The 15,432-nt window shown below is 38.3% G+C and overlaps 1 protein-coding gene across 2 annotated transcripts in view; it reads right to left on the reverse strand.

The window, feature by feature from the left end:
* Positions 1 to 15,090, reverse strand: part of LOC138041937 (guanine deaminase-like) — a 25,617-nt gene extending 10,527 nt beyond the window's left edge. For both annotated transcript variants that reach the window (XM_068887632.1, XM_068887633.1), the window contains exons 1-9: positions 14,952 to 15,090; positions 14,590 to 14,825; positions 12,383 to 12,474; positions 11,243 to 11,414; positions 10,518 to 10,605; positions 2,358 to 2,460; positions 1,126 to 1,153; positions 860 to 967; positions 187 to 291 (exon numbers count right to left, since the gene is read on the reverse strand). In XM_068887632.1, the coding sequence (XP_068743733.1) occupies positions 187 to 291; positions 860 to 967; positions 1,126 to 1,153; positions 2,358 to 2,460; positions 10,518 to 10,605; positions 11,243 to 11,414; positions 12,383 to 12,474; positions 14,590 to 14,688 (795 nt within the window). In that variant the 5' untranslated portion in view covers positions 14,689 to 14,825; positions 14,952 to 15,090. The remainder of the gene's footprint in view (positions 1 to 186; positions 292 to 859; positions 968 to 1,125; positions 1,154 to 2,357; positions 2,461 to 10,517; positions 10,606 to 11,242; positions 11,415 to 12,382; positions 12,475 to 14,589; positions 14,826 to 14,951) is intronic.
* Between the last annotated feature and the right edge of the window lie 342 nt (positions 15,091 to 15,432).

Here is a 15,432-nt window from a genome sequence, read left to right on the forward strand (position 1 = left end):
ACACCCTTTGGTAGAAGTTTTAAATTAACATGGGCAAAAGGGGGGGGGGGAGAATTAGTGAAAGGACATATACTGTTTCAGACACAGGTATATGGTAATCAAAATTTATCACAAGATTTAGGTACAATGTACATCTAAAAAGTAATTACATTTGTTTTGCTATAACATTCCAAGTCTTGCACCTACCTTACTATTAAGCAAATTGTGTTTATCATAGACTGCAGTGTAAGAATCATCTGGGAAGCTATTTTTTACCAAGATTATTTCATTTTTTGTCTCATTTATGTGAGTCTGAAAACAAAATGTATCATTTCAGATTAGCGACAATGCTACCGTGTATAAATTATTTACATATTAAATTATCAAATTATTGATTATTGGGGGGAGGGGGGGGGGGGAGATGGTAATAACAAAAAGAAGCTTAAAAAGAGTGACTGATCTAAGGATTTAAATCTCGCCTTAGTCAACGATTTTCACTTGTCAATAAAAGATCCCCTTGTACATGACTGCATATTATGCTGTTGCGTACAAGGGGATCTCTTATTGACCTCTCAATGAGCTTATAATTTTGAGAGAAACTAGCACAGTGCATATACATGCATGTATCATTCTACTTTATCAACTGAGTTGATGCTACCAAGTGTTCTTTAATTTGACCATTCAATATGCCCAACAAGGCTTTTCAAATAAAAGATTCTTTTTAATGTACAAAAGTGATAATACCCAGAAACAATATTTTCTTTGATCATGGTGGTTAAATAGCAATGACAGCAAGTGCTACAAATTTGACTACAAATTTTATAACTGATTGTGACAATGTAGATTTATTAAAAAATGATATTTGAAATTTCAGCCAAACCTGGATAGGAACATTATATTTCTCAGAAACATGTCCTAACTGCTTCATCAGTTCTGAGGTACAAGAAATCACAAATCTTGGGGTCACCACAGGAGTGATCATTGGATTCTATTGAATGAAAAGGAAAATACTGTACTTTACATCATATCACTGACCAATTTTGACATATGGCATTGTCTAAACTTACGACAAACAGCAAAAAGACACAAACGACTAAGAGAGCTGAGCCAACCTCTTTTAAAAATAATTAATAACTTATACTGCACCTGAAGTTCCAAAACATGCTTCACAAACCTATAGCAGTGCAAAAACTCAACAATATTAACAATATTCAAGATTTTAGATGCAACTAATAACTTACCAACAAGAATTTTTTGGTACAATACAGTGTTGAAAAATACAGGTACATAATGATTGTAACTTACTTTTGAGCGGTACCCGGTAATGTATTAATTATTAATCCATAATTCTCTCTTAACTCAGGGCCCGGGGCTGAGTTTAGGAAGCAATAAAAAGTACCATGATGATAATACCCAGTTTATCAAGCCAAGACATTATCATTGGGTGATCAAAGAATACTTCTTAGCCTTGTTTTCAGTCAATGTCAGAATTAAACAGACTGAGTGTTTTATGAGCTAAAATATACCAATAACCATACTATATTTTAATGAATGAACATTAAATCAAACAAAAAGTAAAAGAACTTAGCCTGCATTTAGGTGGTGCTAAATCATAAGCCAGAGGTTTCATTTGGATTACTTCACTGACAGCTGACTAAAAGCTTGCACCAGCTGCTTCACTCAGAGAAGTAGGAAAAAGGTGACCCTTTTTTTCCTAAATTGAAGTAATTAGGACAGATTCCCTAAAGCTGAGCACTAAGATTAAAAGTCCTTAGGGAGCTTATGCAAGGACGACGACGACGATGCCTAAAAATATCATTTCCCGTTATTCTAAGAATTTCGTGAGAACTCCAATTAAGTTGTTCGGAATGAAAAGTGTGCATCAACATTGAAGGAATAACATTGGCATGAACGTTATGTTTGCAATTGTATGGGGTGAAAATTAAAAATGTTTCCTCAGGTTCTCATGTTCTCTTCACAACCTCAAATTTGGTCAATTCATGTCATTGTCAGGACGAAGATGGCATAGTAATGTACACAAAAGTAAAACGCACATGCAGGGTGTGCAGAGCCTTTGCTTTCATTCAGTATTAATCCTATTGTTTTGTGGCATTCTCGTAGCCGTTCTTGTTGTTGTCCTTGCGTAAGCTCCCTATTTTGACAACAAATGTCATAACAGTCAGTCACTCTTAGATGAATCAAACCAGCCATCTCTACTCAAACCAACTTCAAATTTGATTGAAACCTCTGATGTGGTAAAGAAAGACCAGGAAGAAGATTTTCATACTTTTGGTTAAGGGAGGAAAAATAGGATGCGCACAAGGAGAGAGGATATAAACCTCTTCTACAAAACTCTTTTTTCATCTAAATAAAAACACCTTTCAGCATCCTCAATGGCTTGCTTTGTTGTTTCAATGTAATAATCGGGACTGTTTTGATCCATGCTGACTTTACCTATGTAACCTCTTTGACCAAATTCCGCTAAATCAAAAGAGAAAAAGTTATAAATTGTTTGCTGCACTGGTTGTATTAATAGGATTAAGAACTTCATCGCTTTATCTAAAGCATTATGTAGTGATGAGAAAATAGGCCTACACAGACAGTATAAAAGGGACTACAGTTTAATATTGGGTGCACCCCAGAGCAAGGAAGGAATGGCAGCAACATGACAAATGAGGGTGGCAGGAACAGTTACACAGTCACCCTGAGCAATAACGGTCAATGGAGCAGGTTGGCAGCAACACACCCTGCGAGTGCCTGTATGGGGATAGCAGCAACATACCCCGTGATGCAACTAATGAAGGTGGCAGTGACACACTCTGAACAATGCAACAAATGAGGGAGGCAACAGCACACCCTGGACAATAATATTTATTGGCATGGGGTGGCAGTGACACACCCTGCGACATGTGTCTGTAAATGGTAAGTTCTAATGTGAGCCTGCAAAATGTGGTATAGTGTGCACCAACACATGCAGTCCAGATGTACCGGTATTCAAAAAAAAAAAAAAAAAAAAAAAAAAAAACGGGCAGGGAAGGGTGGGAGAAACTAATTAAAGGAGTGACTTGTACCTAAAAAAGAAAACATACAATCAAAACATGGTAGCATGTGCACGAAGTGGCCGAACTGATAAGAGCAACAAAGCTGGCCTGTATTTTTCTGCTTAATTTGTATCAGAATGTCTGGTTTGCTTGGCTAGCGATAATAAACTGTTATAGTTACTGTACTGTCTCATATTACAGAACTTGAGTGAATTGCTAAAATTCATAACCCCCACACTAATAATAGTGAAATGACGAGGGGACAATAATATACTCGATCACTATCTGATGGTCAATAAAATTTATGAAGTTAATGTCAGTAAAAACTAGGAAATGGGGCAACTGTAAAACTCTCAAAATAATGATGTATCTCAAAAAATTATAGAAATTAAACTTCACAGCTACACTGCATCTCAGTATATTTAACAAATAACAGGAGTACCCAACGACCATTTTTGACAAAATTGTTCATATAATGTTGTAACCACTATTAGAATGTTTCTACGTCAATCTTCGTTAATATTTAACTTTCCTGGGAAAAAAATACCCGCTCTTCACTGCCAGCGAGCAAGAGTTTCAGGAAATAAAACTCCCAGCCAGCCATCGTGTGAGACAGCTTTTAACCAGCCAGCATATTTTAAAATGCGAAACGACACATATTGCCAGCCAGCGCATAAGGGACTTTGGAGTTTGCCAGCGAGCGTTGGCGTACGTTATGAGCCAGCCAGCAAGGTTTCAATACATAATTGTCGAAGGTACTATAAACATCAATAGTAATATATAATTCAATAATAAATGAAAATTAATAATAATAAATATTAATAATATTAATAATAATAACAACAATAATAGTAATAATAATAATAATAATAATAATAATAATAATAATAATAATAATAATAATAATAATAATAAAAGTACCCCGGGTACGAGATTTCACAGTACAACATCATTGTGGACGTACTTGGGGGCTGGTCGACAGACGTGGAGGTAGCGGTGAAGGAGTTAGTTGGGAGGCGTCACAGAGACGTCCTCAAGAAGATGCAAAGGGCATGCCTATCCGCCACACTGAACATTGCACGTACTTTTAAGGTTGCGATACATTAGACATTATCTTACCCGTGCTTTGGTTTGTCTCCTGCTCTAGAACTTTGAACATTTAGCATATTTTAGCATAAATTGGTTTAGTTTATTATATATATATACATATACATATTTTAACCTTACTTTTTAATTGTACACTACCTTTTAACTCTAGTTTCACTAGCCGGAGCACAGGCCACGCCTTGGCGCCCTGTGTTCCTTTTAACTGTATAGCATACAGATAGTTTTTACTGCTGCATAATTATAATAATAATAAGCTGTACTCACAGTTTCTTGAAATAGAGGTCCTCGCTAAAATGTGAACTTCGGAAGTAGTTGCAGGGCGATCAATATGACACGTAAACAAATAACAACGCAATGAACACAGAGTCAAATGAGAGTATATTTCTTTTTCTCCTTGGTGGTGCACTATAACAATTCGGCATTTAAGTGAAATGCGACCTGCAAAGTCAATGCATTAATCTTGCTGTTTCAATCAACTGGAAACCATTCCCTCAAAAGTTTCACACCAGAACTGGTGCAAAGTTTCACAGCAAAAGCCATGGTCGTAGGTTAGACAATCACCGCAAAAGTTTCACACCAGAACTGGTGCAAAGTTTCACAGCAAAAGCCATGGTCATAGTTGGTCAGACAATCACCGCAAAAGTTTCACACCAGAACTGGTGCAAAGTTTCACAGCAAAAGCCATGGTCGTAGGTTAGACAATCACCGCAAAAGTTTCACACCAGAACTGGTGCAAAGTTTCACAGCAAAAGCCATGGTCATAGTTGGTCAGACAATCACCGCAAAAGTTTCACACCAGAACTGGTGCAAAGTTTCACAGCAAAAGCCATGGTCATAGTTGGTCAGACAATCACCGCAAAAGTTTCACACCAGAACTGGTGCAAAGTTTCACAGCAAAAGCCATGGTCGTAGGTTAGACAATCACCGCAAAAGTTTCACACCAGAACTGGTGCAAAGTTTCACAGCAAAAGCCGTGGTCGTATGTGGTCAGACGATCACCGCAAAAGTTTCACACCAGAACTGGTGCAAAGTTTCACAGCAAAAGCCATGGTCGTATGTGGTCAGACAATCACCGCAAAAGTTTCACACCAGAACTGGTGCAAAGTTTCACAGCAAAAGCCATGGTCGTACGTGGTCAGACAATCACCGCAAAAGTTTCACACCAGAACTGGTGCAAAGTTTCACAGCAAAAGCCATGGTCGTAGGTTAGACAATCACCGCAAAAGTTTCACACCAGAACTGGTGCAAAGTTTCACAGCAAAAGCCGTGGTCGTATGTGGTCAGACAATCACCGCAAAAGTTTCACACTAGAACTGGTGCAAAGTTTCACAGCAAAAGCCATGGTCATACTTGGTCAGACAATCACCGCAAAAGTCTCACACCAGAACTGGTGCAAAGTTTCACAGCAAAAGCCATGGTCATAAGTGGTCAGACTATCACCGCAAAAGTTTTACACCAAAACTAATGCAAAGTTTTACAGCAAAAGCCATGGTCGTAGGTTAGACAATCACCGCAAACGTTTCACACCAGAACTGGTGCAAAGTTTCACAGCAAAAGCCATGGTCATAGTTGGTCAGACAATCACCGATAAGGTTTCACACCAGAACTGGTGCAAAGTTTCACAGCAAAAGCCATGGTCATAGTTGGTCAGACAATCACCGCAAAAGTTTCACACCAGAACTGGTGCAAAGTTTCACAGCAAAAGCCATGGTCGTAGGTTAGACAATCACCGCAAAAGTTTCACACCAGAACTGGTGCAAAGTTTCACAGCAAAAGCCGTGGTCGTATGTGGTCAGACGATCACCGCAAAAGTTTCACACCAGAACTGGTGCAAAGTTTCACAGCAAAAGCCATGGTCGTATGTGGTCAGACAATCACCGCAAAAGTCTCACACCAGAACTGGTGCAAAGTTTCACAGCAAAAGCCATGGTCGTACGTGGTCAGACAATCACCGCAAAAGTTTCACACCAGAACTGGTGCAAAGTTTCACAGCAAAAGCCATGGTCGTATGTGGTCAGACAATCACCGCAAAAGTTTCACACCAGAACTGGTGCAAAGTTTCACAGCAAAAGCCATGGTCATAGTTGGTCAGACAATCACCGCAAAAGTTTCACACCAGAACTGGTGCAAAGTTTCACAGCAAAAGCCATGGTCGTATGTGGTCAGACAATCACCGCAAAAGTTTCACACCAGAACTGGTGCAAAGTTTTACAGCAAAAGCCATGGTCGTATGTGGTCAGACAATCACCGCAAAAGTTTCACACCAGAACTGGTGCAAAGTTTCACAGCAAAAGCCATGGTCGTAGTTGGTTAGACAATCACCGCAAAAGTTTCACACCAGAACTGGTGCAAAGTTTCACAGCAAAAGCCGTGGTCGTATGTGGTCAGACAATCACCGCAAAAGTTTCACACCAGAACTGGTGCAAAGTTTCACAGCAAAAGCCATGGTCGTAGTTGGTTAGACAATCACCGCAAAAGTTTCACACCAGAACTGGTGCAAAGTTTAAGATCAGGGAAAAGTTTACCGCGACTTTCTTATTACAGATTTATTAGATTTGACTTCAACAGTTTCAAGTTAAGCTTTAATTGCAATGGCACCAAATAAAACTCGACCGTTTGACTTTAACACCACACGGTGACACCAATCAGCAAAATGTAGATTTCATGAGTCAAAAGTGATGTGCACATTGCTTCGTACAAACGTAATCCGGTAGTGTTATTGCAAAGACTGGTTGAGGCATCTTAAAGTTCTGCCAAGATATTTGAAACCTGTAGAATGGAACGTATGAAAATAGTCAGATTTTTCAATAAGGACCACAAGGGCCTAGTATTGAATTGCGCTGTCATAAACTGTTTTCTTTTTAACACAGAAAATTAAAAAGGAACTCTCAAAATTTGTCAAGCAACCTCTCCCATAAACATCTTCTCCTACGTCTCGCAAAAAAGGTTTTGTTTAGTTTAAAATCACATTGCAGGCAAAGAACCTTAATTTTAAATCAGTTCTAAATAAGGTTTTCACACGTTCTCTTTTTCCTAATTCGCTTTGGTATTTTTGTTTATAAGCTTGAAACAGAGGTCGATCAAGGAAATAAAAGAAGGTCACTGGGTTGAAACTCAAGACATAATGACCCAGTGATGACCTACTTTAGACGCAACAATACATTTATTCAATAAACAGGAAATAAATGGGTTATTGTATTTAACACCTACGCGACCTTTACTGCCGGCGCACGTGATTCCCAACGAACAGTGTACCACGCCGACAGAAAATGGAGGATTGTATTCGGATGAAACTGAATGAGAAATTCCCGGGGAACGTGTCAGATGAGAGTTCGTTAACCTGATATTTGCAACTTTCTTTGCCTTGTTATTCACACACGTTTTGTCTATTCAGAAAGTGATTAGACTGCTCATGAAAAGTTCTTAATAAAAGCTGACACCATTCCTTTTCAGCCCTTTGTGTTTGTTATTAGCTCAGTGTAGTTTCCCATATCTGCACTATTCCCTTTTGTAACGCAAGCGTAAACAATAAGGAAATTTAAAATAAAAAGAGCCTGTCTATACTCGCGGACAAACTTTGAATTGTCTTGGCAAAACGCAAACCGAAATTTGCCCCCTGGCAATTTTTATTACCTAAGCCTACATACACACTAGAGACAATTTGTACTTTGCACTATTGGTCAATGAGGGATTTGTCTTTGCCTTATCATCATCATACGCGTAAAAAAATTATTACTTGATTGGCAACAAATGATTGACAAGAAAAACACTTCAATGTTTATGTAGTCGACTTTATTCAGTTTTCACCTGGGGAAATCTTGGTAGGCAGTCCCTCTGAAAAATTTCCACGAAATAATATAATTTTAGCGTACAGATGCTTAGGTACATGCAAATGGAAAAGACGCTGCAAAAAGTTAATACGTCTTTAAAAAAAGGAAAGCCAGAGATCGAAATTTACCGTCAAATACAATTCACGGCTCAGACCTCAGTGAGCGTTGAAATGCCACATTTCAAGGCGAAACGTTGCTCTAACCTAAAGTAACAGTGAAAATGGACTCTCGATTTTGATGGGAAATTGGGTCTAGTACGCTTAAGAAGAACAAACATAAAATTCTCTTACCGAATGCGATCTTCAAAGATTAAAAAGATATCTGGCCATTAGCTCAACGCCTTCGAAATGACCGCAATTGAACGACGTTTCCCGCCGCCCAAAGAAGCCGCGATCTACAGGATCTAAAGGGAGAGTGTATTTAAACAAATCTTAGTTTTGAATTTCTTCCCCTAAAACAACGTAACAATGTTTTTAGCTTCTCCTCCCCTATGAAGCAAAACCTTACACTAAATGAGACATGTGCAGTATTAAAATTGTGACCATTGTCAAATAGTTCCAACGGAAAATTCCAGCTTGGCCAATTACAACCACTTGAAATGAGATTTGAATGTGTTCTGCTAATGTTGTGCATTATTCAACGGAAAGACTATGCGTCTTCTATCGGTAGAGAATTGTTTTGAAAAAAACATTTTCCAGAGGCGTGTCCTAAACTGACTAGATCAGAAAAAAAACGTAACAATTTTGCTTACCTTAACTTTTGGCTGAACTCACAGAATCGACCAGTTGCCTGTAGCCGCTAACTAGACAAAAAACCTAACAATCTAACGAAACAAGCAGGAGGTTTCTTCCAAGCTACAATAAGATAAATGTAAACCGAAAGCGAACCGAGCAAACAATACGAAACCGCCAGCGGTGCTGTGCGCTCAAATGTGTGTTGAAACTATTTCACAGGGATTCACAGCATGAGATAAGCCTTGCTTTATTGCATAACTTAAAAATGACACACCCCAGTCAATAATTAGGAAAAAAGATATTGTATTGGCAAAATGGCGCGAGATCGCGTTTCACCTTTCTCGCGTGGCTTGATTTTCACACTCAATTAATTGCATGTTTCGCTCGCTCTACTATACCTGGAAAATGAGGAACTATTCAACTTGCGAAGATAGATATATTCTTTTATAGTACGGTTACCACGAGAAAAACAAACTCTACAAACTAGAGATTTTTTTATCTAGCCAGGCCCCGCGTTGCAACATAATTTCCCAGCAAGCGTGGTGGTTATAAAGACTTTCCAGCAAGTTAAGTAGCGAATGTTCAATTTCCCAGCCAGCGCAATTCTGCCCTGTAGAGCGGGTATTTTGCAGAGCGGCTCCGTTGGGTACTCCTGAAATAATCCAATCATTATTACTATTCTACAAGGGCATGCTGGACATGAAGTGAAAGATAACCAGTGAGGCGTGTAGCGCCGAGTTGGTTATAATCATTTTATATCCAGGAAGCCCCAGTAGAATAATAATATTGTTTTATTAAAAACTGCGCACAATGTTATTGGGGGTAGTATTTTCGACTAAAGTATCACTTTCTGCCTGCAGTCAATTCGGGTCCAAAACAGCTTTTGTCAGTGATGTCACAAGATGATCGAGGGGATCGGAAGTGGCATGCTGGGCTGATTGTCAACAAGACAGGTCCGCTGATGTACGAAATCAAAGTAGCACCAGGGATTATTTGGCATCGACATATGGACCAGTTGAAGCCATTACGGCAGTTGAGGTCACTGACACTGACACTGTTGAGGTCAGCCAACCCAAAGTGGCCAGCACACCACCAGCACCAAATATCCAACAGAGTAGTCCACCCAATGTGATTGGTACAGTTCCAGAGAGTCCGGCAAGCCAGATCAACCGAGGTGGTTCCTGTTCGCACACCTATAGCTCCTGAAGCGCCCCAGTCAGTTCTACAGTTCGCGAGCGGCAATACCCTCCGAGAGTGCGCAGGGCACCACAGAGACTCGATCTCTGAACTATTTTTCTGTTTTTCTGTTTTTCTTAGAGACTGTATGTTACCGGACAGTGTTAGTTGATTAAGTTACTTTGTTTCTTTGAGATTGTATTTTAGGCTCAGTTATCGACTAAGGACAGGTCATTTTTGTGTGGAGGAAATGTTATGGTCCCCCTTTGCGTTTACCATATAATTATAATAGTAATCACATGCGCATGCATAGATTGAATAAAAACGTGTTTGTAGTGATCCGCCATGTTGTCTTGGTGTGCTCTCGGATATCCTGTCAGTGCATGACATATGCAATGCATTTTTGGTTTCAGACCCTTTTTCTTTACCTCTTACGCCTCACAAAAGTTAATAATTATGTGCACAATGACGTGGATGTAGTGTATTTTAATTTGTTTAAAGGCTCTCTATGCTCTTAACTTTCACTATGTTGCACTCCTACAGTGTACTTATAAACTTCTTTGACAGCCTCAGTGGTTAAACAGTTATCAATGAAGTTATTATGCAGTTGATGCAAATTAAACTAAAATGGATTATGTTAGATTACTTGCCCACAACATTACAGAGGATCTGTGTCGCTTCGTAGTGAATAGTAGCAAAGTAGGATGCTGTTGTGGTCCCATTCTTGAGCAGTCTGGCCTAAACAGTCAATATTATGCATGCAAGCTATTAACAGTTATTGCTTTAACCCATTACTTAAGGTGTTTATGATTAATCCCAGCTTTTACACTGTATAGTGTAAAATTTCATGAACTAATTAGGTAATGCATGTCTCAGGATGTAGCCATGTGATTCTTGTATCCATACACTAATATGCTTTACTTGTGCTGACACTAGAAAGTTAAAAGGGGTTAATAACCTCTCTGTCTGTTCCAATGTCCCAATTAACCCATTCATTTTCAACAAGTGTTTATTGGCGTCAACTGACACCAATAAAGGAATTCAAAGATCATTCAAACTCCATGAAAATTGGCTGGGGTTATTACAAAAACATGATCGAACCATATCTGACATTTTGCTGTTAAGGAATTTATGCAGCTGAAGTTTTTTTGTCACTGGAAAAAGATTGAAAATATTTGAAAATCAGGAGGGTAAATAACACAGGTGGCTAGTGGGAGCTCAAATAGAGAATTTAATAACTTTAGATACAATGAGGGCCACAAGTTTATTAGCCTTTGGCTATTAAGTGCTACCCTCTTTAAATAAAGGCTTTACTTACTTACTTACTTACTTAATGTGTTTAACTCATGCATGATGTGAAAACCCCTCATCTTACCACAACCTTCCTGTAGGCATGCTCAGCAAACTCTGGACTTCCAAATTTTGATTCTGCAGGAAATGTGTACTTTCCAAGCCACTGAAGAAGAGGTAAATCATATCCTGTCCCAGTAAACACATACTGCGGAGCATGGATATGAGTGTCAATGAAGCCAGGTATCAAAAACTGTCTACAATAAAATTGAAAAAAAATTAATACTAATCTTGTAAGTAAATGTTCTCAAGACTGGATTTTTTTCAGGCATCTTGTCAATATTATGACCTCTTAAGCTTGAACATTTTGTTTTCCCATTTCAGACCATGTGATGTTCTCAAGGGAATTTCCCTTCTGTTTTTTCATTTAAAATTATTCCTTCATATTAAGCATGTGCATAAGACATTTCAAAGAAACTGTTCTCTAGAGTAACATTACATAGTCTGAAATGGGAAATCAAATCATCCAAGCTGAAGAGGTCAATTGTTGCTCTCTCTTTGGCTTCTAAAAATTGTTCAAGTTTAAATGAAGCAAATAATTAAGGATGCCCAATTAGCGCTCTCAGCAGGACGGCGCTAAAAGGACTAGACACTTAAAATAAAGTTCCTTTCCTTTCCTTTCCTTCACTTTCCCTTTTTCTTATAAAGTTCCTTTCCTTTTTCTTCGTGGCCCATTCCATTTCCATATCGCCTTAAATTAATTACAACCCTTCAATGAAAATGCTCCTAAAAAAGTGAAAACTAGGTGACAAATTATAAACATTAAGACAATATATAATTGACTAATTAAGAATAAATATCTATCATAAAATACAAGCTTTATAAGACTTGTTGTTAAAAGTCTATCAAAAGATAAAAATGTCACTATTCAATAATTATTGAGCTAGGGAAACAAAACTGGGATAACCCTCAAAAGAGATGTCCTGGGATGCACAAATTTCCCTTTGATCATCAATTTTGTGCTGTTATCCTGTTGCAAATTAAACTTGACTTTATAGCTAATTGGTAAAAACCTAGCTTGTGTGTATTTGAACTTAATTGTTCAGTTGCCACAATACAAATATACTCCAAGTGTCAACCATAAAGAAGTTCATCAACAGCTGTTTTAAACATAAAATCCTTTTAACCCATTGATTCCTGACTAATATCATTATAATTAATTTACCTTGCAGGTTTGAGATATATCACATTTTTACATTCAAATCCATATTTCTGTGCAAGTTTATCAATGTTGGTAGCATTGTCTATAAAAGCTATCTGCAAAGTAAATATAAAAACATTCAGATTCTCGATAATTACAACTATATGTCCAGATAGATTCAAAATCTCATTTCACTTTATTTATTTATTATTATTCGGTACTTCATGAAATCAAACAGGCATCAATGCCATTGTTTGATAGCTGACCTGTATAAAAGAGAATGGGCCTTATTCACGAGGAAGCCATATTGGGTATAAACAACAGATTTCGTACCCCGAGCCTATAGAGTTGAAATGTTTGGGAACAATACAAGTTTCGGTGGGGCAAAACAAAAGTTTTCAATTCCTCGGAACCCAACATAACCCCCATGTGATTATGGCCCATTAAAAAAAGAGGTAAAATTTTGTGAGTGTTATTGAACCAGTCTGAGAATAATCATTCTTAATTTAAAGAAAACGACAAAACTTTTGAAATTGCAATACATGTTTCGTCAGAAACTTCTGTCATCTTCAGTTGATTAACGTACAAAGCGTTAAGTTGAATTTATAAGTACGGGAAAAGTGCTAATTATGCCAGTAACAACGGAATGTACATAAAACGTGACAATGTGAGAATTAAAAGGATAGTTTTAGATTTGCAGTTGTTGATTAAGTTGTTGATTAAGAGAAGGTTGTTCTCTTTCAATATGAAAAGCTTCTTTTATCTTGAGTTGAAAAGTCGTAGAGGCGTGATCTAAAATATGGAAACATTCCCCTGAAGACAGGGCGCGACATTGTTCGGAATTCTGTAGGTGTTTAAGAAGATTCCTGTATAAATGGCAATTAATATAGGTTGGTATAGGTCAAACAGTTGGACCTCTTTAATACGGACACCAAAGGGACAGACCAATTTAGTGTCCATATTAGAGAGCTAGGTGTCTATATTACAGAGGTCACCATGATGTCATCATTTTTAAGACTCCACTGACAGTTTTAAGTGTTAAGTACCTAAAAATAGGCCCAGTGTACCTAAACTGACTTATATACACTATTAAGACATATTACAGTACATACTTTATACGAATCATTGATTTGAAACAAAAGGGACTACAATGCAATGCTGCACCTGAAAAAGTAATGCTAAAAGTATGGTTCTGAAAAACGTTTTTCTGTAGTTTACAAGTGCAGCAAGCCATAACTAGCTAAGGGTAATGAAGTGACTGAACGATGTATGTATTATATCGACGATATAGGTTGCCTTTAATTCGTAATAATTGTTTCTGTACGTGATCATAGAAAAATTAATGTTTCACATACATTTCATTGAATCGGCTACTGGTACAATAGTTTTGTAGGGCTACATTTTCTCTTGTTTTAAATTTTATCATGGTGTTTTATTTTCATTTTCAAAACCCCAGTTGAAGATGAGTAAATAAAGTATTGCTGTTTGCATAATCACAAACTCATTCACAAAACTATAAGCCAACACCAGATCATGGGAGTGTCCAAACTAAAGAGGTTGAGTTTATATGACTTTGCTCTCTGGGTGCGAGATTCAGTGTCTGTTGTCTGTCTTAGAGAGGGTCCGTATTATGGAGGTTCTTTAAAGAAAATGTGTGAGAATTTTTTCAGAACACAGGAAACTGTCCATAATAGAGAGGTGTCTGGAAGGAGAGGGGGGGGGGGGTACTTGAGTCAATTTTCACTGGGTATGTGCTACTGGTCTCTCAGACCCCTATCCCTTTAGTCTATTTTATGGCCAATTATAGACATTATAGTCACCAATGCCACTGTTCTTTCCGAAACAACTTTTCTTACTGCGAATCTTTCCATTTCAAATCCCACTAACCATAATTTTCTTACCCCCAATATCCGGACAATTTGCGACCCCATTCTACTCACTCTGCTGGGAACTCTGTTGAAAATGATTCCCCATTACAGTCATTCCAGTTGTGAAAGTGCAACCCCATCCAGCAGCACATCCCCATTAGTCCATTAATAGGAAGTACCCACCCAAAAACCCACCCCCCCCCCCCCCCCCTTCATCCCCCACCCGGGCTCAGTCATTGAACCAACTTGCACCTCATGCAGACTAATATAATGTCCAAGAGAATGAAGCAGCTGTTCACTTATATTTAAAGACAAAATTTGTGATGTTAACCACAAAACATGTTGTTTCACAGTTATTGTTACCTTTCCATCATTATCAACCCCCATAATCCCATCGTGACATACGTCCATCATAGTCTCAGAAGTGGAGTGAACAAGCGTACCACAAAACACATATCTCATCGCGCCTTCGAGGAAGCCCTTCTCTTTGGTATAAAATGTAGATAAGCTTAGCTTCCCCACAATTGCCAATCGATTTTTACCAAATGCGTCACGTCTAAAGAGAAATGGGCTTCATTCCAGATTTTAGGTAGATACAGCTATTGATAAAAAATAGCGGGAATAAAAGGCAGACGACCAAAATCAACAATAAATTGAGACTACAATAGACAAAACAAGCGATTGTACGTCGCCTGTAAAAGAGATGAACAGGTCTCGAAAATTACCTCACGTCCTGAAAAACGAAACTGCAGGTCGAAACACCGGTGGAAAGGACACCAGTCAACAGGTCAACCACGGAGAAAAAAAAAAAAGGCACGCATTGCGTACATGTGGTAGTGAAGTAACTCAGCCCGTTATTTCCTATTGTCGACTGAGCTACGTTTTGTCTTCCAGGAGATTCAAGTTGTCTTTGCGTAATATGTAGCTCTAATAGTACACGATATTGCTTTGGTACCGTATATGATTATAGTGCCAATAGTGCAAACGTCAGTGGCTTCATAGCGGGTATCGCGAGGTCACGGTTTGAAGCCCCGTTGAAGTCCTGAATTTTTCAGGCTTTTCTACGCAATTGCTAAAATTGCGTTCATAACTGCGAGGATCATAGCTTCGCTTGATCTCATATCCGCAGTTCAATGTATGATATGATTCATTTCATATATCATTTCGTTCATTGGTAAATTTCTTAGGTAAACAGCCCCCTGAGAA

This window comes from Montipora capricornis, chromosome 3, assembly GCF_036669925.1.
Source record: "Montipora capricornis isolate CH-2021 chromosome 3, ASM3666992v2, whole genome shotgun sequence".
NCBI classification, from domain to species: domain Eukaryota; kingdom Metazoa; phylum Cnidaria; class Anthozoa; order Scleractinia; family Acroporidae; genus Montipora; species Montipora capricornis.